The sequence below is a fragment of the Cryptococcus neoformans genome, chromosome 1, assembly GCF_000149245.1.
Source record: "Cryptococcus neoformans var. grubii H99 chromosome 1, complete sequence".
In the NCBI taxonomy this organism is placed as follows: Eukaryota; Fungi; Basidiomycota; class Tremellomycetes; order Tremellales; family Cryptococcaceae; genus Cryptococcus; species Cryptococcus neoformans.
The window spans coordinates 1957458-1976383 of NC_026745.1; the positions used below are offsets into that span (position 1 = coordinate 1957458).

General features: G+C 48.3%; 8 protein-coding genes and 5 non-coding genes; 8 read left to right on the forward strand and 5 right to left on the reverse strand.

Moving 5' to 3' along the window:
- The first annotated feature begins 77 nt into the window (after window positions 1–77).
- On the forward strand, window positions 78–2659 carry CNAG_00746 (hypothetical protein). XM_012191543.1 has 9 exons: window positions 78–478; window positions 543–614; window positions 680–943; window positions 1005–1224; window positions 1286–1465; window positions 1530–2045; window positions 2098–2326; window positions 2386–2447; window positions 2499–2659. Exons 1-9 carry the CDS (start codon window positions 148–150, stop codon window positions 2509–2511), a joined length of 1887 nt encoding a protein of 628 aa, XP_012046933.1. The 5' UTR covers window positions 78–147; the 3' UTR covers window positions 2512–2659.
- Window positions 2660–2673: 14 nt separating this feature from the next.
- Window positions 2674–4953, forward strand: CNAG_00747 (succinyl-CoA synthetase beta subunit). XM_012191544.1 has 9 exons: window positions 2674–2859; window positions 2982–3056; window positions 3159–3231; window positions 3334–3433; window positions 3511–3948; window positions 3999–4224; window positions 4281–4377; window positions 4446–4604; window positions 4674–4953. The coding sequence occupies exons 1-9, from the start codon at window positions 2821–2823 to the stop codon at window positions 4721–4723; spliced, it is 1257 nt and encodes a 418-aa protein (XP_012046934.1). The 5' UTR covers window positions 2674–2820; the 3' UTR covers window positions 4724–4953.
- A 25-nt stretch (window positions 4954–4978) lies between these two features.
- Window positions 4979–6508, reverse strand: CNAG_00748 (hypothetical protein). XM_012191026.1 has 5 exons: window positions 5930–6508; window positions 5809–5876; window positions 5748–5755; window positions 5365–5694; window positions 4979–5295 (listed from the first exon to the last, which is right to left on the reverse strand). Exons 1-5 carry the CDS (start codon window positions 6490–6492, stop codon window positions 5095–5097), a joined length of 1170 nt encoding a protein of 389 aa, XP_012046416.1. The 5' UTR covers window positions 6493–6508; the 3' UTR covers window positions 4979–5094.
- A 116-nt stretch (window positions 6509–6624) lies between these two features.
- On the reverse strand, window positions 6625–9066 carry CNAG_12105. Its single transcript, XR_001045392.1, has one exon. It is a non-coding gene; the product is annotated as a hypothetical RNA (non-coding RNA).
- CNAG_12106 lies at window positions 7194–7990 on the forward strand. The gene has a single exon (XR_001045393.1). It is a non-coding gene; the product is annotated as a hypothetical RNA (non-coding RNA).
- Window positions 9067–9119: 53 nt separating the features above from the next.
- On the reverse strand, window positions 9120–11483 carry CNAG_12107. XR_001045394.1 has 1 exon: window positions 9120–11483. It is a non-coding gene; the product is annotated as a hypothetical RNA (non-coding RNA).
- Window positions 9218–11391, forward strand: CNAG_00749 (alternative sulfate transporter). The gene is made up of 7 exons (XM_012191545.1): window positions 9218–9450; window positions 9528–9690; window positions 9751–9858; window positions 9913–10070; window positions 10124–10691; window positions 10748–10818; window positions 10872–11391. Exons 1-7 carry the CDS (start codon window positions 9387–9389, stop codon window positions 11252–11254), a joined length of 1515 nt encoding a protein of 504 aa, XP_012046935.1. The 5' UTR covers window positions 9218–9386; the 3' UTR covers window positions 11255–11391.
- A 220-nt stretch (window positions 11484–11703) lies between the features above and the next one.
- On the forward strand, window positions 11704–12717 carry CNAG_00750 (hypothetical protein). XM_012191546.1 has 4 exons: window positions 11704–11935; window positions 12011–12162; window positions 12221–12383; window positions 12445–12717. The coding sequence occupies exons 1-4, from the start codon at window positions 11723–11725 to the stop codon at window positions 12667–12669; spliced, it is 753 nt and encodes a 250-aa protein (XP_012046936.1). The 5' UTR covers window positions 11704–11722; the 3' UTR covers window positions 12670–12717.
- A 65-nt stretch (window positions 12718–12782) lies between these two features.
- Window positions 12783–13635, forward strand: CNAG_12108. XR_001045395.1 has 2 exons: window positions 12783–13395; window positions 13457–13635. It is a non-coding gene; the product is annotated as a hypothetical RNA (non-coding RNA).
- A 592-nt stretch (window positions 13636–14227) lies between these two features.
- Window positions 14228–15021, forward strand: CNAG_00751 (hypothetical protein; the record flags this gene model as incomplete). XM_012191547.1 has 2 exons in its annotated part: window positions 14228–14639; window positions 14708–15021. The coding sequence occupies 2 exons, from the start codon at window positions 14228–14230 to the stop codon at window positions 14935–14937; spliced, it is 642 nt and encodes a 213-aa protein (XP_012046937.1). The 3' UTR covers window positions 14938–15021.
- CNAG_12109 lies at window positions 14662–15133 on the reverse strand. Its single transcript, XR_001045396.1, has one exon. It is a non-coding gene; the product is annotated as a hypothetical RNA (non-coding RNA).
- Window positions 15134–15332: 199 nt separating this feature from the next.
- Window positions 15333–17190, forward strand: CNAG_00752 (transducin family protein). XM_012191027.1 has 5 exons: window positions 15333–15642; window positions 15705–16093; window positions 16146–16218; window positions 16275–16756; window positions 16808–17190. The coding sequence occupies exons 1-5, from the start codon at window positions 15420–15422 to the stop codon at window positions 17036–17038; spliced, it is 1398 nt and encodes a 465-aa protein (XP_012046417.1). The 5' UTR covers window positions 15333–15419; the 3' UTR covers window positions 17039–17190.
- CNAG_00753 (hypothetical protein) overlaps window positions 15706–18926 on the reverse strand; it is a 4279-nt gene continuing 1058 nt past the window's right edge. Inside the window, exon 2 of the mRNA XM_012191548.1 lies at window positions 15706–18926. This exon is cut by the window's right edge and continues 404 nt beyond it. Within this exon, the coding sequence (XP_012046938.1) occupies window positions 17140–18926 (1787 nt within the window). The 3' untranslated portion in view covers window positions 15706–17139.

The window sequence follows — 18926 nt, forward strand, 5'->3', positions numbered from 1 at the left end:
GTAATGAATGAACTTTGCAAGATCTACCCTAGGGTTTTGACGCGTCCAGATGTGGGCTAAGAACCGAATAGCGATCGCCAGGAAGAAACAAAGAAAGAAGAAAGAAAGAGTATTCTTGTCTCGATACTTCATCCTTCCTCACGACCCATGCTCAGACCAAGAAATCACCCGGCAAACACGTCGTCCGCTGCAGAACCCGACACTCCCATGTCCCACTACCCAAGCGGACATGTCCACGCCCATCCAGACGCAGCTGGTGCGAACGCTGGGGCTCATGTCGAGGCAGAGTATTTTCCCGACGCTGACCACGAGGCTGGCGCAGGTGCTATCCCAAGGAGAGCCAGTGCTGGTACCGCTGCAGGCGTAGGCATTGGCGAAAAACGGAGCGTGAATGAGCGAAAAGGATTAACGGGACGAAGAAGGCTTGGATTTACGCTGAAAGGGTTGATGGGGAGGAAGGGAAAGGGCAGCAAATTTGGTACGTAGATACGGCGGCTGGTTAGAGGGTGGACGGATGTGCTGACAGAAGAGAACGATAACAGGTCTGACACAGAAAGGCTGGATGCTTATGACGGTCGTGGTGGGGCTTCTCATCTTCTTGAAGCTCGTCTTCTGTACGTGCCCACCATTTTCATCATCCCAATTCATCTATATAAAACCGACTAATGCGGTGTACTAGCCTCAAATGATTTGGATGACCATCACCAGACATACGATACTGCCCATCTTATCCCCCGAGATTATCTCAACCACTCTCTTACGGATCCCGCGCCGTTCGAGTTCTGCCCCGTCTTTGGTCCTGGGGATGCTATCGCGGCCAAGAGGGGTCAATTTGAGCTGTTGAGAAGCCGTCTGCACACTGGTACCGGTGCGCGAGTGCAGAGGATCCTTCAAAAGGCGATGAGCGGTGCGCCAATCACGATTAGTATCTTGGGTGGTTCAGGTGAGGGCGCTATATAATCTGTCGCAGATAGAACAGGGTACGCTGACAATGAGTATAACAGTTTCTGCCTGCACTGGTGCGGGAGACGACCCTACACACGAAAAGTGTTACCCCCACCGAGTGTTTGACTGGTGGAACACTGTTTTCCCTCATCCCGCCAATGAGCTTACTAACGGGGCCACGCCCAAGACCGATTCTGCATATTATGCGTATTGCAACAGTCACCACTTGCCTGATAAGACTGATCTTGTCATTCTCGAGTTTGACTCTGCTGATCCCAAGTGAGTGTATATTGCGGCTTTAGAACGTGAAAAAGAAGAGAAAACTGATAAGGTACCCAAGTGATCCCGAGTGGTTGCAGCACTTTGAACTTCTTGTCCGATCTGTTCTTGTCCGACCCGAGATGCCTGCAGTGATCATTCTTGGTCACTTTAGTTTACAAGTCCAGGCTCAAAACGGTTTTGCTGGTCCTGAGCTTTTGCACAACGTCGTCGGTCAATTCTACGACGTTCCGCACATCAGGTAAGTTAACTCTAAACCCATAAATATGAATGTTATCAAGTTAATCACACATCCGAATAACCAGTACCAAGGGTGTCTTATACGAACATTACCTTGGAACCCCCGACAAGGCCCGTTCAGCATATTATGTCGACCCGAATCATCCCAACTTTGCCGGACACGACCTTATCGCCGACGTGCTCATCTCTTACCTCCAATCCCAAGTCTGTGCTGGTTGGTCAGCCATCAATGGACATGGGTACGACGTCCCCGCGCTCGGGACTGAGGGTGACAGCACCGCCGCTGGGACACCATCTTTACTTGGAGGTGTAGGTTTGCGAAAAGGTATGCCTGGACAGGACCCTGGAGATGGATCTTCTGCTGGGTCGTATTTGGCGGATAGGTACCAAGGCTTGAGAGTACCTCAGATCAGGCTTGCGGACAGGCCGAATGATGTGCAGGCGTTTAGGGAGATTGAGCCGTTCTGTGTGGCCGCCAGTGATTTAGTGAACCCCTTGCCGCCGACATTGTTCTTTGGTAATGGATGGGCTACTTATCACCCGCCTGCCAAAGGAAACGTCGTCGAAGACAGACATTATTGGTAAGTATCCCGCATATGTTTTCAGAAGTAGCAGCTGATGTAGAATACATAGGTATGCTGACCGACCTACTGCTCGTCTTCGTATCCCACTCAAGCTCGGAGCGGGTGACGTCGGCATCTACTTCCTTCAGTCACCTCCCGACAAGCCTTTGGGTGTAGTCAAGTGTTGGGTCGACGATAATGTGAACGGTGCAAAGGAGCTGCATGGAACAGCAGAGGTGGAGGATGTTATTGCTACGCTGGTGATGATTGACAGAGGTGTAGAGAGGGGCTCGCATTTCGTGAGTTTATGTTTTGTTCGGTTGACAGTATTGACCAGAGCCTGACGCTGCATGAATAGGTCGAGTGTGAGCTTCAAGGCGAACCAGGAGGATCATCCCCGCCTTTCAAGATTCTTGGAATGTGAGTGACTGTTGCGGAGACCGGGATCAGACGCTAACGGGAGGTGAAAAGCTTCACCACATAAACTCGAGGGTCCTTGCGGTACATACATAGGATTGTTTGTGGAGAGTGGGATGATCATACAATATCTTCGTTCTTTCGTTTTCTTGCGATGCATGCTTGCTATAGAAGATGGTTTTACTTGTGGAAACTACCGCAGCACCATCCGGGGTTGTTTGCGGCAATGGTGATTGTCGGGGTTATCTCCGAATATAGTGCCGCAAGTCGACCCGAATTCCGTCACCCTCCGCCGTCTCCACTTGGATGTTTTTACCGTCATAACATTTCCTCCCTACTTTTCCTTCCAAAACACTCGTTGCCGCCTTCATACACCATGATCCGAGGATTCAAGCAAGCCCGTGCCGCTGTCAAGGTACGCACCACAAATTTTCCCACTCAAAACGGCCCATGGGAACGCCCCCAGCAGCTTCTTCGCGGGAACCGCGCGTTGGGGAATACGGGTGCTGACTTTTGTCGTGTCGACGGTGTAAACAGCCCCTCAAGACCGTTTCTCAGCAGAAGAGGAACCTCTCCATCCACGAGTACCAGTCTGTCCAGCTTCTGAACTCTGTAAGCACACCCTCACGTCTACAGACAACGTCCACAGTACAGCACAACAGTCAGCTGACACGCTCACTTCTTTTCACCAAACGCTACCGCCCACAACAACAGTATGGTATCCCCACACCCAAGGCTCTCCCTGCCTTCTCCGCCGCCGAAGCTGAGAGCGTTGCTAAGAGTTTCGGTAAGTGTTTTCCATACATGCAGATAAACGGCCGACCGGCATTGCCGGGTACACTTATCCAAAAATCTGTTCGAGCGGTATGCTGATAGTTGGCGTGAATAGGCAAGGACGAGCTTGTAATCAAGGCTCAAGTGTTGGCTGGTGGCCGAGGGAAGGGTCACTTTGACTCTGGTTTCCAGGGCGGTGTGCAGATGGTTGACTCGTGAGTTTCATTGATATTCTCAACTACGCGCCTGTTTGTCTTTTATTTGGGCTGACGGAGCGCTTGCTGTTTTACAGTCCCGCTCAGGCCAAGGAGTACGCCGACAAGATGCTTGGCCACAAGCTCATCACCAAGCAAACTGGTGCCGCCGGCCGAATCTGTAACGCCGTCATGCTCGCCGAGCGAATGCCCCCACAAAAAGAGTACTACGCCGCTGTCCTCAACGACCGAACCACCGGTGGCCCCGTGCTCGTCACCTCCAGCCAGGGCGGTATGAACATTGAGGACGTTGCCAAGGAGACTCCCGATGCCATCATCACCACACCCTTGGACTTTGACAACGGTATCGGCCACGCGGAGGCTTTGGAGCTTGCAAAGAAGCTTGGGTTTAAGGAGGACGCCCAGAAGAACGCCGCGGACGTCTTTGGCAAGTTGTACACCATCTTCAAGGAGAAGGACTCTACCCAGATTGAGATCAACCCTTTGGCTGAGTTGAGCAACGGCCAGGTTCTCTGGTAAGTGCCTGCTGGGTATAAAAAGAGGTTTCCATCTAAGTGAGCTGCAGTATGGACGCCAAGTTTGGTTTCGACGACAACGCCGACTTCCGACAGAAGGATGTCTTCAAGCTCCGAGACACCACCCAGGAGGACGCTCAGGAGGTCGAGGCTGCCGAGTACGGTCTCAACTTTATCAAGCTTGACGGTGACATTGGCTGTCTCGTTAACGGTGCCGGCCTTGCCATGGCTACCATGGACGTCCTTAACCTCCACGGTGGTTCTCCCGCCAACTTCGTGAGTACATTAAACGCCGAAACATGCGTGGCGCACATAGCTGACGGGATTTTTAGCTTGACGTTGGCGGTGGTGCTACTGCTGATGCCGTCAAGAAGGCTTTCGAGCTCCTCTTGACTTCCAAGAACGTCAAGTCTATCTTTGTAAACATCTGTGCGTTTCAAGCTTTGATCTTATACATCTGAATCAAAACTGACAAATACTGTCTATCAACTTAATAGTTGGTGGTATTATGCGATGCGACGTCATTGCCGAGGGTATCATCAAGGCTACCAAGGAGCTCCACCTCGAGATTCCTCTTGTCGTCAGGTTACAGGGTACCAAGGAAGAAGAGGCTAAGCAGATGATCAGGGAGTCTGGTTTGAAGATCTTCCCCTTCGGTAAGTCCCATTCCGCTGTGAGAGTGTCCGTACGGGTTTGGCTCGCTGACATATGTTTGCTTCGTATAGACGGTTTGGATGAAGCTGCTGCCAAGGCTGTTGAAGCCGCACGAGCTTAAGATGGAACGTTGAGTGGTGCGATCAAAATGGCATAATGAGGATGTGGGCCGAAGGTTGTCGCCGTACGGAAGAGGCAGTTAAGGGCAGACAGGGCGTTTGGGAGTTTTGTGCAGATTGATGTAGTATATCGATCAAGACAATTTGACGATTGATTCTCTTTTACACCCTCTGGAAATCTTATCTAGGTTATTTTGCAGATGAGATGGATCATTTTACGATAGAAGCAAAAGGATGTGGTCCTTAAGAGATACAACAACAAGTGCATCATGACTTCTTTGATCTTTTCTCATAAGAATGTCTGCGATTAACATAAAAACATTTCCGAAATTTAAACCATATTATAAATATCAGCAAATATAGTCGCATATCGTTACAACTCTCCTTCATCAAAGAATTGGGCAACATCGCGTAACCTGCCTCTTACACTCTTCTTGCTATCCCCTCCAAGCTCTTGCATTGCTTTCAACATTCTTTTCACCCTTGGATTTGATTTCGATATCTGTGCAGAGTTTTCTTGCAGAGCTTCGTTGAACACTTGATAGGTCCGAAGGTCTCTAGCAAAGGTATGAGTCTGCCTCGTCCCATCAGCTTTCCATACTCCATTTTAACGGGAACGACAAGGAAAAAGCGCGGTACTAACTGGAAGATTATCCAAATCCAGTTGTCCAGCAGCCAAACTCCATACCGCCATGATCATAAGATCCAACGCCGCATTTGCCACATACTCCTCCACCTCGCCAACCCCTCCCACCACCCCTCTCAATTCCTTTGTGCAGAATCGCCTCACCATCTCTTCGGCTTGAGCGACAGGTTTACTCGTCCGAAGAGGGGATGCGCGAAGGAGAAGCGTGAGGTCGTAGGTGGCTTTGTGGAGAAATGAATCGCCTTCAGACATGATGAGGACTTGGAGGTACGACGAGAGAAGGTGGGGGGAAGAGGAGTGAAGAGAGTTGTCGATTGCTAGTTTGAGCTAAGGATGTAGATTGGTTAGTACAGCCAAGCTGAATGAGTGTCGATACACACATTGGTACCTATACAATAGAGTCAGCGAGGGAGCGAGAGAGTGTCATCCCAGAATACCCACGGAGTCCCTTAAGAGTATCCTTTATCTCCTTTTTTGAAAAGTCCTCGGGCTCGAGATGATTAACATATCTGCAAGCTCGGCGATTAGCAACCCCCCGAAAGTCTGCATATCGTGACCGCACCTAGACAGCGTTCCCACGAGCAAAATGACGATATCCCTCCATCCTTCCCCAAGCCTTGCAGCATAAACAATCGGAAATTCCGATCCGTTCTTTTGGAGAAGTAACTTGAAAGCATGGTCCCTCACACGCATGATAAAGTCAATATCATGCTTATCAATAGCCTGATAGAGCTCGTAAGCTTGTGGCGGCCTAATAAAGCCTTGTGTGTTTCCCCATTTATCATCCTTTGAGCGGTCTTTCGATTTACTATTCTCTTGCTGCCGTTGCGACCATGTGCCTTGCTCTTCCCGGGCAGCTGCGCGTTCGAGCTGCCAAACTTGATCCTGGAGCGCTTCTTCTAGCTCTCTCTCCCTTTGAATCTGCTTGATCTGCCGGTTGAGCTCAAGCTCACTATGGAACACCGACTCCTCTTCCATGGCCGATGCTGGCGGCAGCGGAAGGAGGAGGACTGGGGACGAATGGAGACGTGGTGATTTAGCAGATGCGGCCGGACTTGTGGGTTGATCTGAAGGGATTGAAGGGGGAGAAGGGACGGTTGGAAGTGGTTTGTCGTAACAGGTCATTGTGCATATACAATCCGTGGAAAGAAGGAATGGGAATGTCTCATTTTACAACGTCCACTTTTGGGAGATTTACTAAGGTGGAGGTCAGTTCAATTCACTGAGTACATAACAAAAGGTATTCGCTGTATATTCATTCGTATTATGCTATGCATCCTCTTTTTCTTCTGTACGAATGACCACATGAGCTACAGGCTAAGGAACACATTTACTGTCAATGCTTGAGTGTATATCATCTAGTTATGGAGGAAGATCTGGTTTGTTTCCATGCGAAGCAACTGACGTGGACTCTCTTGCTCTGAAGCTGGAGAAAAAGTTCAGCGAGACCTGAAGCTCAGAGGTGAGGTAGTTGAGACAATGCAAGAGCCGTTCATCTTCCTACATCCGTGTTCCCAGACCCTGCCAGACCACTACAATAGTTCAAGGTTAGATCGAGAACTTGCATAGCTCCCGAAGTCCGAAGTCTTCATTTCGTCCCAATCATCTCGAGGCTAGGTAAAGGGAGATACACTATGGATGCTGCTGATGAGAGAGAGCAGAGTAATAGGAGATGCCGCAGTTGTCGTATGGGCACAGCAAGAGGAAAGTCCGAAAGTCCGAAGATCTGAGATCCATGGGAACCGCAGTACGACTATTAAGGATGTTCGAACGACATAGTTGTCGATGGTAACCAAGAAAAAGAAGTATCCTCTATCGGTCATCATCGTTAATTGCTAAACAATCAATTGTCCAAGCTCAAACAAAGTGTTATTCGTCTCGTTACTTGACGACATTTGTGAACCTACGGCCTATTTAGCAGTTCTTTCGGTTTGGTTCGAGTTTAATTATCGGTAACGACGAAGAAAACTTCAAAACCACTCATTCGAATGGTGGTCCTCCTTCTCATGTGCGGACATCTAGTCAATCGTAACGTGAATAGAGAGATTATTCCATGGGCGGAGACATCTCCTTGGCCCCTCAAAGCAACAGTAGCAGGTTCTTCAAAAGAAATACCGGCCCAGTTGTATTTAAATCCCTAGTAACTCTGGACAAATTACCCTTCCGGTTGGGAATCCAAGTATACATGGAAGAGGACTCTGCCATCTTCCTTGTATTCAGTGATGGCTCCGGCCAGGCCCAGGTAGCAAAAGTATTTTCATTGGACAGGAGTTGAGCGTTACGTTGGGAGTAAACGAGCAAACCATCGAGTGCAGGGTATGATTGGAGGGCAGAATCTGTACCGGCGGTGTGGTTGGGGTTGGATACAAAGGCTCGAGAGACGTTGCTAATGGTTTCTCCAATAGAGCGGGCAGCGTTGCCGTGGAGGGAATGACTTCGATCTTGCCGTCGTCGGTGCGGGAGATGTATCGAGCATCGTGCTGGTAAGCGAATCGAGCTTCAGGTTCGGTTTTGAAAGAAGGATCAGTTGTGGAAACCACCCAGTCGTCAGACGGCACCTCCGCTAGTATCGTTGACCTTGAAGATAGAAGCATAATTTCGCGCAGAGATGAATGAAATTCCCGTTGTTATCTTAAACAATACTGTTGATGTGAAAGTAATTGTAGGCATCGGCGGGGCTGGTACCGTAGCATAGCGAGGCGCCTTTGCCAAAAGTGAGTACAGACCTCACATTGGAAGCGACTAGCAAGGACCTAACTCTGCCCCTTCTCTCCGCCTTACGGTTCCAAGTCGTGGGATGGTAGGAATAGGACTCTCAATCAAGACCGTCTCACCGTCCAGAATCAAAGATGCATGGACAGAAAGGTGGTGATGGCTTTGAACTTGAAAAGCTTTGATGAACTTGCAGTTGTCATTGAGAATCCCATAATTGCCGTGCATCAGACCACGCTCCTTCGCTGATCCTTATGTAGCACGAAGCACAGGATGGTTATTGAAGACGTCAGGCCTGAAATTTGCAGTCCACACCGAAATATCCGAGTCCAGACCATGTCAAATCTTCGTTATCTCGGAAAATGTAGGCGCCCGGTTGGACAGGACCATTGCTATCCGGAACAAAGTTCTGATAAGGAATGCAAAGACTAAGCCACTTTTGACAGCATCAGAGTCAACCGGACGGCGAAGTTGACTTTAGAAAGAGAAAGATCGGGACGACAACGATACTGCCAATCTACCCAGACAGATCAGAGCAGGGCTGCCAAGACGACGAAAAGAGGAGATGTGACAGCCTCCATCGTGTGCGCTATCCTTTCTGGTGATTATATGGGCCAAACGGTCGGATGAATTGTTGAATCCTTTTATTCGTGATTTCTGGATTATGAACTGTGATGAATGTCGAAAGGATATGACTATGACTGCATGACTATAAGCTGAGAAGTATGGTGATATCCAACCTGCCGGTGCAGAGGGCGATTGCGTGCGCTGGGGCCTGAAGGCGTTTATGAAGTGTCATAGAACAGCTCACAAATGTACCGAGCTGCGGAGCGCATACAAATTGGTCAACACGATAAGCAAGCACGCATTAGTAGAAACTACAAATCATCGACATCAGCGAAGAATACGGTTGGAGGGATAAGGCAAGTTGAATATGGGATTGCAAAAAAAAAGGTGATTCACGGCACGCCATTGTTGCTCTTGCGGTGATCATGTCATCACATTTTGCCCCTGGGGGCTCACTTTGCATACATATCGATGAGCGTTCCTACTACATCATATTCAACTCATCCCTTTTACCCGTGCTTAACATCGGTTATCTTGTTGCAACTCATGCTTCAAATTTCATACATCTGACATTCCCTCATAGCGTGTCACTCAAAAAATCTGGAATAACAAGATTCTCACTGACATGTATAAAGAGCAAACCTTTCTCTATTCCGAATGCCACACTCACAAATTCCAGAAACCAGTCCCCCTCTAGATCCCATCAGTACTGACCCTCGTGACCTATCTTACCTGTCACAATGGCCTCCTCCTCCGTCCACAGCATCGATGACGGCTACTCTCGTCCTCAATCCGATATTTTAGGTGAGTCACCTGTCATTCATATCTTACTTAATCAATCATTGGCTGATGCTTACCTTCCTTTTGATCAACCTTATCAGGTAACGAAAAATATGAGCCGGAAAAGGACGAATTCACATCCACAAGTATAATAGCCACCAAGGATTGGACAAATGCCGAAGAAAGACGAGTGGTTCTTAAGCTTGACTTGACAGTCATGGCCTTACTAGTCTTCGGTTTCTTCTGTTTCCAGCTCGAACGAGGGTGGGTCGCAGTGCATATTAGTCATGTATCTTGCAGTATCGCTGACCTTTGTTTTTGCAGTAATATTGCAAACGCCGTATCCTCTACTCTCCTGAAAGATGTTGGCATCACTCAAGATCAGTATAATACCGGTCAAGGTTTACTGTATCTCGGTATCGTCCTTCTAGAGTACGTCAGTTGTGGTTAGTTCTTCTGTTCAAGAACTAACATATCCATTTGCAGAGTGCCTTCCCAGATGGTTGTTCAGCGCATTGGTCCCCAAAAGTGGCTCACTTTCCAGGTCCTTGCTTTTGGGCTTGTCGCTACTTTTCAGATGTTTATGAACTCTTATGGTTCTTTCCTCGCTACTCGTATCTTGCTCGGTGTCTGTGAATGTGGATGTAAGCTTGATTTGAGTGTCGCGACGTGAGGACAAGGGCTAATAGTTTCTCAGACATCCCCGGTGCCCTCTACACTATCTCCACTTTCTACAAGCGATCCGAACTCGGTGGCCGAAACGCCATCCTTTTCATTGGCAACGTTCTCGTTTCTGGTGTCGGTGGCCTTATGGCTTCTGGCATCCTGCGTCTTAACGGTGCTTTGAAGCCTTGGCAATATCTCTTTCTCATCGAGGGTTGTCTCTCCATCTTCTGCTTCCTTGTCTTCTTGACCTTCCTTCCCAACTCGCCCAAGAACCCCCTCCCTCTCTTGTTCAAGCGACTCACCCTCTTCACTCCAAGGGAGCGTGAGATCATTTTGGCCCGTGTCGTCATTGATGATGAGCACAAATTTGACACTCACCGTCCTCTTACCCGACAGGAAATCCTCGGTACACTTGGCAACTGGCGAAACTACCCCCACGTCCTCAACGCTATCAGTCTTATCGCCACCACTGCCGCTTTGGGCCAGTATCTTCCAACACTTATCAAAGGTTTCGGTTTCGACACCATCAAAGCCAATGCTTTGTCCTCTGTCGGCGGTTGGATCAGTTTGGTTCTCATGCTTACCTACGGTTTCGTCGGGTCAGTACCGCCCCTAAACTTTCTCCACCTTTAATCATGCTGACAGTTCCCTATAGTGACAGGTTCAAAAATAAGGGCCCTATTGTCATCCTCGCTTGCTTCCCTTATTTGATCCTTTGGATTGCCTGTAAGTCGATTTGCCTTGGCTATCACCAGCATCACCTGCTAATTGGCTTTCAGTCCAATCCGAGTCATTAACTTCCAATCGATGGACCAAGTACGTCACTTTGACGTTGACCAGCGGCTACTCTGTCTGCTGGCACCCTTTGAACGCCACTTGGCTCTCCCTCAACCAAAAGACTCCACAACAGCGAGCCATCGCCATGGCCATGTTCATCATGGCTGCCAACCTCGGTGGTCTTGTTGGCTCCCAGCTCCTCCGTGCAAACGACGCGCCTACTTACCCTATCGGTTTCCGAGTGACTGTCTGCCTCGTTGCTTTCGGTAACGCTTGCGCCATCTTCCAGCACTTCCAGTACCGATGGAGCAACAAGAGAAATGAGGAGAAACTTGCTCGTGGCAAAAAATTGAGGGAGGACCGGGTCGCCACGTACATATATTAAGGACTTTTGTGGATTAACTGGTGGTAGAAAAGGAAAAGAAAGATCGGCTGGTCTAGATGTAAGACGTAGTTATCCTTGGGTGTTTGTTCTGTCATAGACTTGTAGAACGTAGTATATGGATTATAATTCTGTCTTCACTGTGAGCATCTGAAAGCTTTGGGAGTTATGTGGGCGATGACGATGCTTTCGCGTTGATATAAGGAAGGAAAGAAAGAAAGAGAGAATGAAAGGGCGTCCGCAGCTCGTCAAGCAAGCGAGGAGAGTGGGGAGCTGATTATTTGATTGACGAACGAAGAATGACCATCGGCCACCGCCGCCTTTCTTTCGTTCCTCCTTTTCGATGGGATTTGTCCGCAGAGATCGACATCTCAAATGATCTCCGAGACTCTGGTTGTCTCTCCTGTTATTTTCCCAAAAGGTCTATTTGGTATCTTTACCCTCTTCCTCTGGGAAACCCAAACGATTTGAATGCTCGAATCAACCGAGCGGGCCCATTCTAGGTCCTCGTCGGTCTCCTCCACCGCCCCTCTCCCTTCTTTCGAAGATCTCGCTCCACCCCGTCCGCCGCTTACGGGCGGAGAGCAAGAGACGGCTGTCCCTGTACCGGGGCTCGGGAAAGATATCAAGTTGAAGGTCGATGCAGGTCCTGGATGTGGAGGGATTGCTTGGCCGGCTGGAGAGGTCAGTTTTGATTATGTGGCTTTGTGATCGGCGTTTATAGGCGTACTAGTGCTGATTTGAGCTTTTAATTTTTAGGTGTTATCCAGGTACCTCGCGTACAGACACGGATTAGACCCTTCACATTTGGCAGGCAAGACAATCATAGAGCTTGGGTCTGGAACTGGGCTTGTTGGAATAGCAGCTGCCATGTTGGAGCCCACATCCCATGTCTGGGTAACCGATCAAGCGTAAGTCATTATCTTAGCCCCGGTGTCCAGGAAATGGACTTACTAAAGGTATGCATAGGATGTTACTCAACCTCATGGAAAATAACGCAAAGCTCAACTTGGCCGATCTCGGAAGGGACAATGTTCATGTGGCAGAATTGAACTGGGGCGAGCCTTTGCCAGCTGAAATTCCTATAAAGGAATCTTCTCTCATTCTCGCTGCTGATTGTGTTTATTTTGAGGTTCGTTCTCGTTCATTTCCTTCATATTTCTCGGTGAAGGTCTCATCTTTGATGATTATAGCCCGCGTTCCCGTTGCTAGTCCAGACTCTTTGCGACTTGGCTCCCATAGGTAAAGACATCGACATCCTCTTTTGTTGGAAGAAACGAAGAAAGGCGGACAAAAGATTCTTTGCCATGCTCAGGAAACATTTCGCGCAAGAGATTGTTGAGGATGATAAGCCTGGAGAGAGGGAGAGGTATGGCAGGGAAGGTGTGACGTTGATGAAGTTATTGAGGAGAAAGTGAGGTGATTGATCTTTTGGGATATTTACAATGCATATTTTGGGCTTTTTGCTGGTGCCGGAGAATGTTGGTTGAATGTCTTTTGAGTTCTTTCGTGAGTATCTTGCTCGATAGGAAGTAAGTGAGACAGTCACCAAAGAGGTTTTTTCGCTTATCTGCTTGTCCTTAGCTTTTCACTCGCCACATATGCTCATCCACCGCATTTTTCTCTTCGTCTGTACAGCGGCACTGACAATACTACCTACCTATTCAACATCATAACCTCAAGTGATAATCGACATTACTCCTGGAATGAACGCAACGATCCTCCAGCTCGTGCGTTATAAGAGGAGACAGAGCGCCAATATACTATTCTACTTTTCCCAATAGTCAACTCGAACAAGCATTTTGAATGCTCCAGTATGTTACGGATGGTATATTGTTCGACCCTGAAGACATAACGATCGCACTGTGACAGGGTGGGATTTCACCACTGATGTAGAGTCGATCTTCTTCGACCATCTTGATCAACGGGCCGCTTCCAAGACAGACAGCAACGACGAACTACGACAACAGCCTCCATGCCAACGGTTCTAGGGGAGCAAATGCCAACATCTTCTGGTCTTCCGCCTTCAATACCTTCTCAAAACGAGCTAAGGAAAGCACGGCCACTAGTCCATCTACAGGCGCCCACGTTCTGCGTACATAAAGGCGCCAGGACATCTAATCCGAGTGTGGCAGTGTTCGAAGGTGAACATTGTCTCTCTTCATGGAGTATATACATAAAGCTGATGAAAAAAACATGAGTTAGCACGGGCACAGCAAAAGAGCTACAGTAATCAACGGACATCTAGGATCTACACTTTCAAAGAAAAGATTGCCAAATTGAAAGCGGAAAACGTCACAACTTTACAGGAAACCGTTGCTTAGCAGCCAATGACTATCGGCGCGAGAGGTACGGTAGTTAAATGTACAGCTTTCGTCCTTTGGCCACCACCCGAGGAACGAAGCACCGTTTACTTCCTTTCATTCGCGACTTCTATGCTGTGAAGGGTGCTGTCATTTGTCGGGTTGTGTATGTCGCTATTTGCTGATTTGATACCGAACTACAAAGGTGCATGTTCACTGGTAAGAAGCCTCTCGAGATTCTCCGACCTTTGGAAAAGCGCTTTCTGAAGATAGGAGTTTACCGGAGTATAAATGGAGGTGAAAGCGTAAATGGAAGGTGCTGAATTTTTTATTTACACGGCCAAACCAAGAGATAATGCCGCCCTTCAGCTTCTGGCTTTCCTTTCCTTGTCTGGCTTATATATGTAGTAACAAGCTGACAGAAGACTAGTTCCTGTAGCTTACTTTGAAACATACGCGAAAAAAACCATTGATCATGAGCGTTTATCCTTCGGCTCCTAGCCCGCATACCTCACCCCGACCTGTCACCCCTAGTATATGTACAGTTCGCTCGGATCAGAACATACCGTATAGCAACCCAGGCTCACGCGCTGTCTCTCCCTCCTTTTTTGACCAGCAGGCCTATCCCAACCAAGCCAGCGGTCTTGATGATGCCTCGTATATGGAATTTTTTATGTCGAACTTAACCCCCGCCGATCGCCTGATGGAAGCGCAGATTTTGGACGCTATGAGTAATGACACTTCATTTTCCAACAGTAATGTTGGATTGGAAGGATTTGATATTGCTTCCCCGTCTTCCCCGGTAATCGATCCTGGCTTCCCTTCTAGGCAACTCGCAAGCCAGATGTCGTCTCCTTTCGTGGGTCCTCTTGATACACAACAGCCTTTCGGATATCCTGCGGATGATGTCACAAACTGGATGCTGGGGGAACAAAATCAGAATCCTTCCCCCTCAGCAATAGCAAGAGATTTCCCTTTAACGCCGACACTAACTGTTACCGATGCAGATGGCGCGCAGCAATCGACAATCTCTCCTTTTACAAGTCGGTCGCGAAACCAATCTTTTTCTAGCGTTCCAGAGTTGCGTGAGTCTATATCAATCATTTTCGGTCATTCGATTCATAAACTAATCCTATATATTCTCGCATACTAGCCCTCGATCTCCAGTACTGCACGCAGCAGGATCCTCAGATATATCAACAATTGTGGCAGGAGATCACTGATCGAGATACGACAATCCAAGAATTAAGATCGACGAACGGTGCGCAACAATCTAGGATACAATCTTTGGAAAAGGATTCTAAAGCCAAGACTGCGCAACTGGCTACAATGCAAGAAGTCATTGCAGACCTTTGGAAGAAGCTAGAAGAGCGTCATGTTTAGATACAAGTACTCTAAAAGAGGAAAATACCATTTTTACGGCTTGTATCCAAAGCTTACCCATTCGAATGAATTCATCAACGCGAACACGACTCGTTGCAGCGTATGCCCCAATCTAATAACATCACTCACGTTCTTAATTATTACTCACGATTTTCAGTTCACAACGGCAATCATATTTAGACTTTGGGCAATTTAGGGACTACAAGGAGGTATGCAGAATCCGTATATATACCGTTCGTTAACTATGAATCTGGTACGTTCTACGTTAAGTGGGTGGTGTATTTAAACTGGATACGCATAATCCGACATGATGTAAACAAAATCACGTGATTGAATCGCTGTGCTTACAAAGACCTCCACCAATAAAGTTCCACAGAGAAGAAGCGATGGAAAACAGAAGATCATAAACGAAATAACTCTTTTTCATGCATGTCCAGCAAAGGCACTTGAGCTCTCTCGAGACTTGCTATTGACCGCCACAGATGTCTCTCTATGATCGCCAAGGAGAGGAGGAAGATTTCCCCCATTTGAATGAGGACGACATTGAAGAGGTGCTCGAAGATGACGGCCAAAGGCCGGTCGGATTGGACGATGATGACCTGGGTTATGGACATGATGAAGATATGAAAAGACTTGGAGATGGTATCGAGGGAATAGAGGTGATCGAAAAAGAGCCCAAGGAGAATAATAGTTGGGGAGCAACTGGTTAGTCAATCCGGCGCTGCGGCCCGTGATGTTGGAGCTGATTTAACATCGTCATAATGTAGCTCTTCATCAAGATCACAAGTCAATATTTGCTCTGTCATTGCACCCCAAATTTCCCAACCCGCCGTTGGCAATAACAGGAGGTCAAGATGATACCGGCTTTATCTTTTGTCCCATTCCTTCCAGCTCGGCTGACGGTAACACTTCAACATTCAACTCTGAAACATTCCTCCCTATCAGATTATCGGGACACACAGATTCAGTCGTGACAGCAGCTTGGAATTTTGATGGTGATATGGTAGCTACAGGAGGAATGGATGGACGCGTGAGGGTGTGGCGAAGAGTCAGGAAGAGAAGAGGTCAACCTTTGAGCGAAGAAGTGTTGAATTCGCTGGAAGGGTGGAGGGCTTGGGAATTCCTCACGAATCTGGAAACCGGGAGCGAGATTACTGTGAGTTAAGGTCATGATGGAGACCTATGCAGAAGCTGATGACGAAACGCAGTGGTTAACATGGCACCCTAAAGGCAATGTCCTTACTGCTGGCTGCGAAGATGCTACAGCGTGGATGTGGAACCGTAAGCAACCATATCCCTTATTCCCTTCAAGTGATACTTAATCAACAATTTAACAGTCCCATCCGGAAACACGCTCGCTGTACTTTCATCGCATACCTTCTCCTGCACTGCAGGTCTCTTCCCTCCCACCGCCAAAAATCTTCTTACTGCCTCTCTCGACTCATCACTCATCCTCTGGGATCCTCGTTCCCCGACCCCCGTCTGGAAGTCCAACATCTTCCTGCCGCCCAATTCGCCGGAACTCGATCCGAGTATACATGGTATCACGTCCCTTGCTGTCTCCCCTCGAGGTGATGTCGTTGCCGTCGGTGGCGCTTCGGGTAGTGTTAAGATTGTTAGTTTGTCCAAGGGAGACGTCTTGACGACTCTTCAAGGCCATAGGTTTGGTGATAGTGTAGAAGCGCTTTGCTTCGTAGATCTTGCGAACGGAACAGGAGATGGAGGTAGGGGGTTAGTCTGTGTGAGTGGGGGGACAGATGGATGTGGGTTTGTTTGGGATGTAGCGACAGGACGGGTCAGGTCCGAAATTCAACATGACGTGCGTTTTTTCACCTCTATCTATTCTGTTCCCAACTGAGGGTTGTGATAGGAGGTTATAACTTCTCTCGCTCCCCATCCTGCTCCGAATCAACACCTTCTTACAACCGCGTCCCTCGATTCCACTCTCAAGACATGGGATATTCGAACAGGTATTCTGGTAGCTACCCATCTTGGTCATACGGGATTGGTCGGTGGAGTGGCTGTCGCCTCCTTGGGAGACGGTACTGTGGGGGTAGTTAGTGCGGGAGATGAAGGCATTAGCATGATTTGGCGGATCTAGGATTAGACGAAGAAGCGTAGAATAGCAGCATTGTTATAATGATCTATAATGCTTCTTGTCATAAATATCGTGAAGTTTATCTTTAACTGCTTCTTACTACTTTATTCAACGTCATCCTCTTCAATCTTGTCTGTCCCCTTCAGTAATTCCTCCTTCAACTTATCATCCCTATCCTTACCGGGTGCTCGATACAGCCCGCTGGCTAACCCGCTCACTCTCCTAGGCGCGCCCATGACCCCTGCTGAAAACGATCGGCCTACATGCCCTACACTTGATAACATGCTGGCCGTCCGTCTCCTGGGCTCGACACCATCCGGTGTAGAAGATCCATTCGGAGTAAAGGAGAACTGAGTTGTAAGGTCATCGAGAGGAGATACAAGAGGTGTCGGCAATGGTGAAGGGTGACGAGGCTGGAGAGAGATGGTTTTGAGATGTACGCCACGCCAAATGTTGTCTTCTTTGTCTTTGCCCCCTTTTCCCGTTTTGTTTCCTTCATCTTCTCCTTCTTCCTCGGCTTGAGCGATCTGCATTCCTTCCATTTCATGTACGACCCTCTTCAAACCCGCCAAATCGCCTTCAATATCTTCAACCTTCCTGTTCAACCTCTTCCACTCTTCCCCATCACCCTTTGCAGTTACATATTCATGCACCTCTCCCATTACCTGCTCTTGTTCTCCGTCTTTCCCCTGGCCGGGGATGACATTGAGTAGAGCTTCAAAGCCTCTATGAACACGCTCGGTATCGGCGAGGGCAATTTCGACATCTACACGGGCATCTTCTATGACCTCATGTAAAGCATCGAACAGAGTTGAAAGAGTAGCTCTGGTAGACATTTCTCTTGACAAAGGTGATACAGGGGTAGGTAATCGTGCCAGAGGAAGGAAAGTTGATTTTTTGCCACCATGTCTGATGGTAAGTGTCAGAGGAGTAGAGGTTGGCATGGAGGCCCGTAAGGAAGCAAGGGAGATGGCAAGATCATGAAGAGTTTTCTGAAGGGGTGTGTAGCGGACAGTTAAAGGTTCGAAGAGGATATGCAGCTCGGATACAAAATGTGTTGGTTGTTGTACCGGCTGTTCTGCTGATGACTCTTTCTCAGGTTGGGCAGGCACCTCTTCGACCTTCTCCTCAAATATCTCAGAAGGTCTTATGTCAGGGGTCGTATGATCCTCCAAATCGAACATGATCTGTCCGTCACCCTCTTCTTCGGCCTTGACACCCTCGGCAGCTTCTTTCGCTAACCACTCTACTCTTTGTCTTTCAAGATCCATTCTCTTTTCTGTCTCTGCTTGCAAATCTTGTACAAGTGTTGTGACAAGTTCTTCAGCCAGAAGGGTCCGAGCAAGCGATTCTTCTGCTAGGTCCCGCTCTTCGCTCTTGACATCATGTGTTTCTTTCTTCTTCTTTTTCCCCAGAGATGAGACAATTCCTCTCCAGCTTCTCTGCTTGTCTGGTGTCACGTCCTCAGTGCCCCCTTCGCGGACGGCTTCGATCCCTTCATCCACCAAGCTTTCAAGGATGTCTGCCTCAAGCACGACTCCATCGATACCTTCTCTCATTCGTCGCACATGGTCCAGCCAAGATTCAATTTTCTTGGCCCGCTTTTCCTCTTGAGCGATCATTTTAAGGCGCAGAGCGACTTCCCTTCTTCGGCCTGCTGATTCTCTCGACATTCCCTCCGACAGTTCATCCAACGCATTACGAAGCTTGATAGACCTTTCCCGTTCATCGGCAAGTCTCGTTTTGTACGTCGCAAGCTCCCCTCGCAGAGATGTGATTGTCGCATTGGATCTCGTCCGCAGGTTATCCAAGTGCATATGCACTGTAGCATGCGTCTTCTGGGTAAAGGTCATATATCGCTCAACCACCATCGCAGCAGACTTGTCATCCC

Bases quoted from the DNA above. Each gene is read 5' to 3' on its own strand.
- CNAG_00746 (XM_012191543.1), top strand. From the start codon at position 148: ATGCTCAGACCAAGAAATCACCCGGCAAACACGTCGTCCGCTGCAGAA. The intron at 479-542 runs GTACGTAGATAC...GAACGATAACAG, and splicing joins GGGAAAGGGCAGCAAATTTG to GTCTGACACAGAAAGGCTGG. The intron at 1,225-1,285 runs GTGAGTGTATAT...AAGGTACCCAAG, and splicing joins TTTGACTCTGCTGATCCCAA to TGATCCCGAGTGGTTGCAGC.
- CNAG_00747 (XM_012191544.1), top strand. From the start codon at position 2,821: ATGATCCGAGGATTCAAGCAAGCCCGTGCCGCTGTCAAG. The intron at 2,860-2,981 runs GTACGCACCACA...CGGTGTAAACAG, and splicing joins AAGCCCGTGCCGCTGTCAAG to CCCCTCAAGACCGTTTCTCA. The intron at 4,225-4,280 runs GTGAGTACATTA...CGGGATTTTTAG, and splicing joins GTGGTTCTCCCGCCAACTTC to CTTGACGTTGGCGGTGGTGC.
- CNAG_00748 (XM_012191026.1), bottom strand. From the start codon at position 6,492: ATGACCTGTTACGACAAACCACTTCCAACCGTCCCTTCTCCCCCTTCA. The intron at 5,877-5,929 runs GTGCGGTCACGA...CCGAGCTTGCAG, and splicing joins CTCGTGGGAACGCTGTCTAG to ATATGTTAATCATCTCGAGC. The intron at 5,296-5,364 runs GTTAGTACCGCG...GGGACGAGGCAG, and splicing joins TGGATTTGGATAATCTTCCA to ACTCATACCTTTGCTAGAGA.
- CNAG_00749 (XM_012191545.1), top strand. From the start codon at position 9,387: ATGGCCTCCTCCTCCGTCCACAGCATCGATGACGGCTACTCTCGTCCT. The intron at 10,071-10,123 runs GTAAGCTTGATT...ATAGTTTCTCAG, and splicing joins CGGTGTCTGTGAATGTGGAT to ACATCCCCGGTGCCCTCTAC. The intron at 10,819-10,871 runs GTAAGTCGATTT...ATTGGCTTTCAG, and splicing joins TTTGATCCTTTGGATTGCCT to TCCAATCCGAGTCATTAACT.
- CNAG_00750 (XM_012191546.1), top strand. From the start codon at position 11,723: ATGCTCGAATCAACCGAGCGGGCCCATTCTAGGTCCTCGTCGGTCTCC. The intron at 12,163-12,220 runs GTAAGTCATTAT...AGGTATGCATAG, and splicing joins GTCTGGGTAACCGATCAAGC to GATGTTACTCAACCTCATGG. The intron at 12,384-12,444 runs GTTCGTTCTCGT...TGATGATTATAG, and splicing joins CTGATTGTGTTTATTTTGAG to CCCGCGTTCCCGTTGCTAGT.
- CNAG_00752 (XM_012191027.1), top strand. From the start codon at position 15,420: ATGTCTCTCTATGATCGCCAAGGAGAGGAGGAAGATTTCCCCCATTTG. The intron at 15,643-15,704 runs GTTAGTCAATCC...GTCATAATGTAG, and splicing joins TAATAGTTGGGGAGCAACTG to CTCTTCATCAAGATCACAAG. The intron at 16,219-16,274 runs GTAAGCAACCAT...ACAATTTAACAG, and splicing joins TACAGCGTGGATGTGGAACC to TCCCATCCGGAAACACGCTC.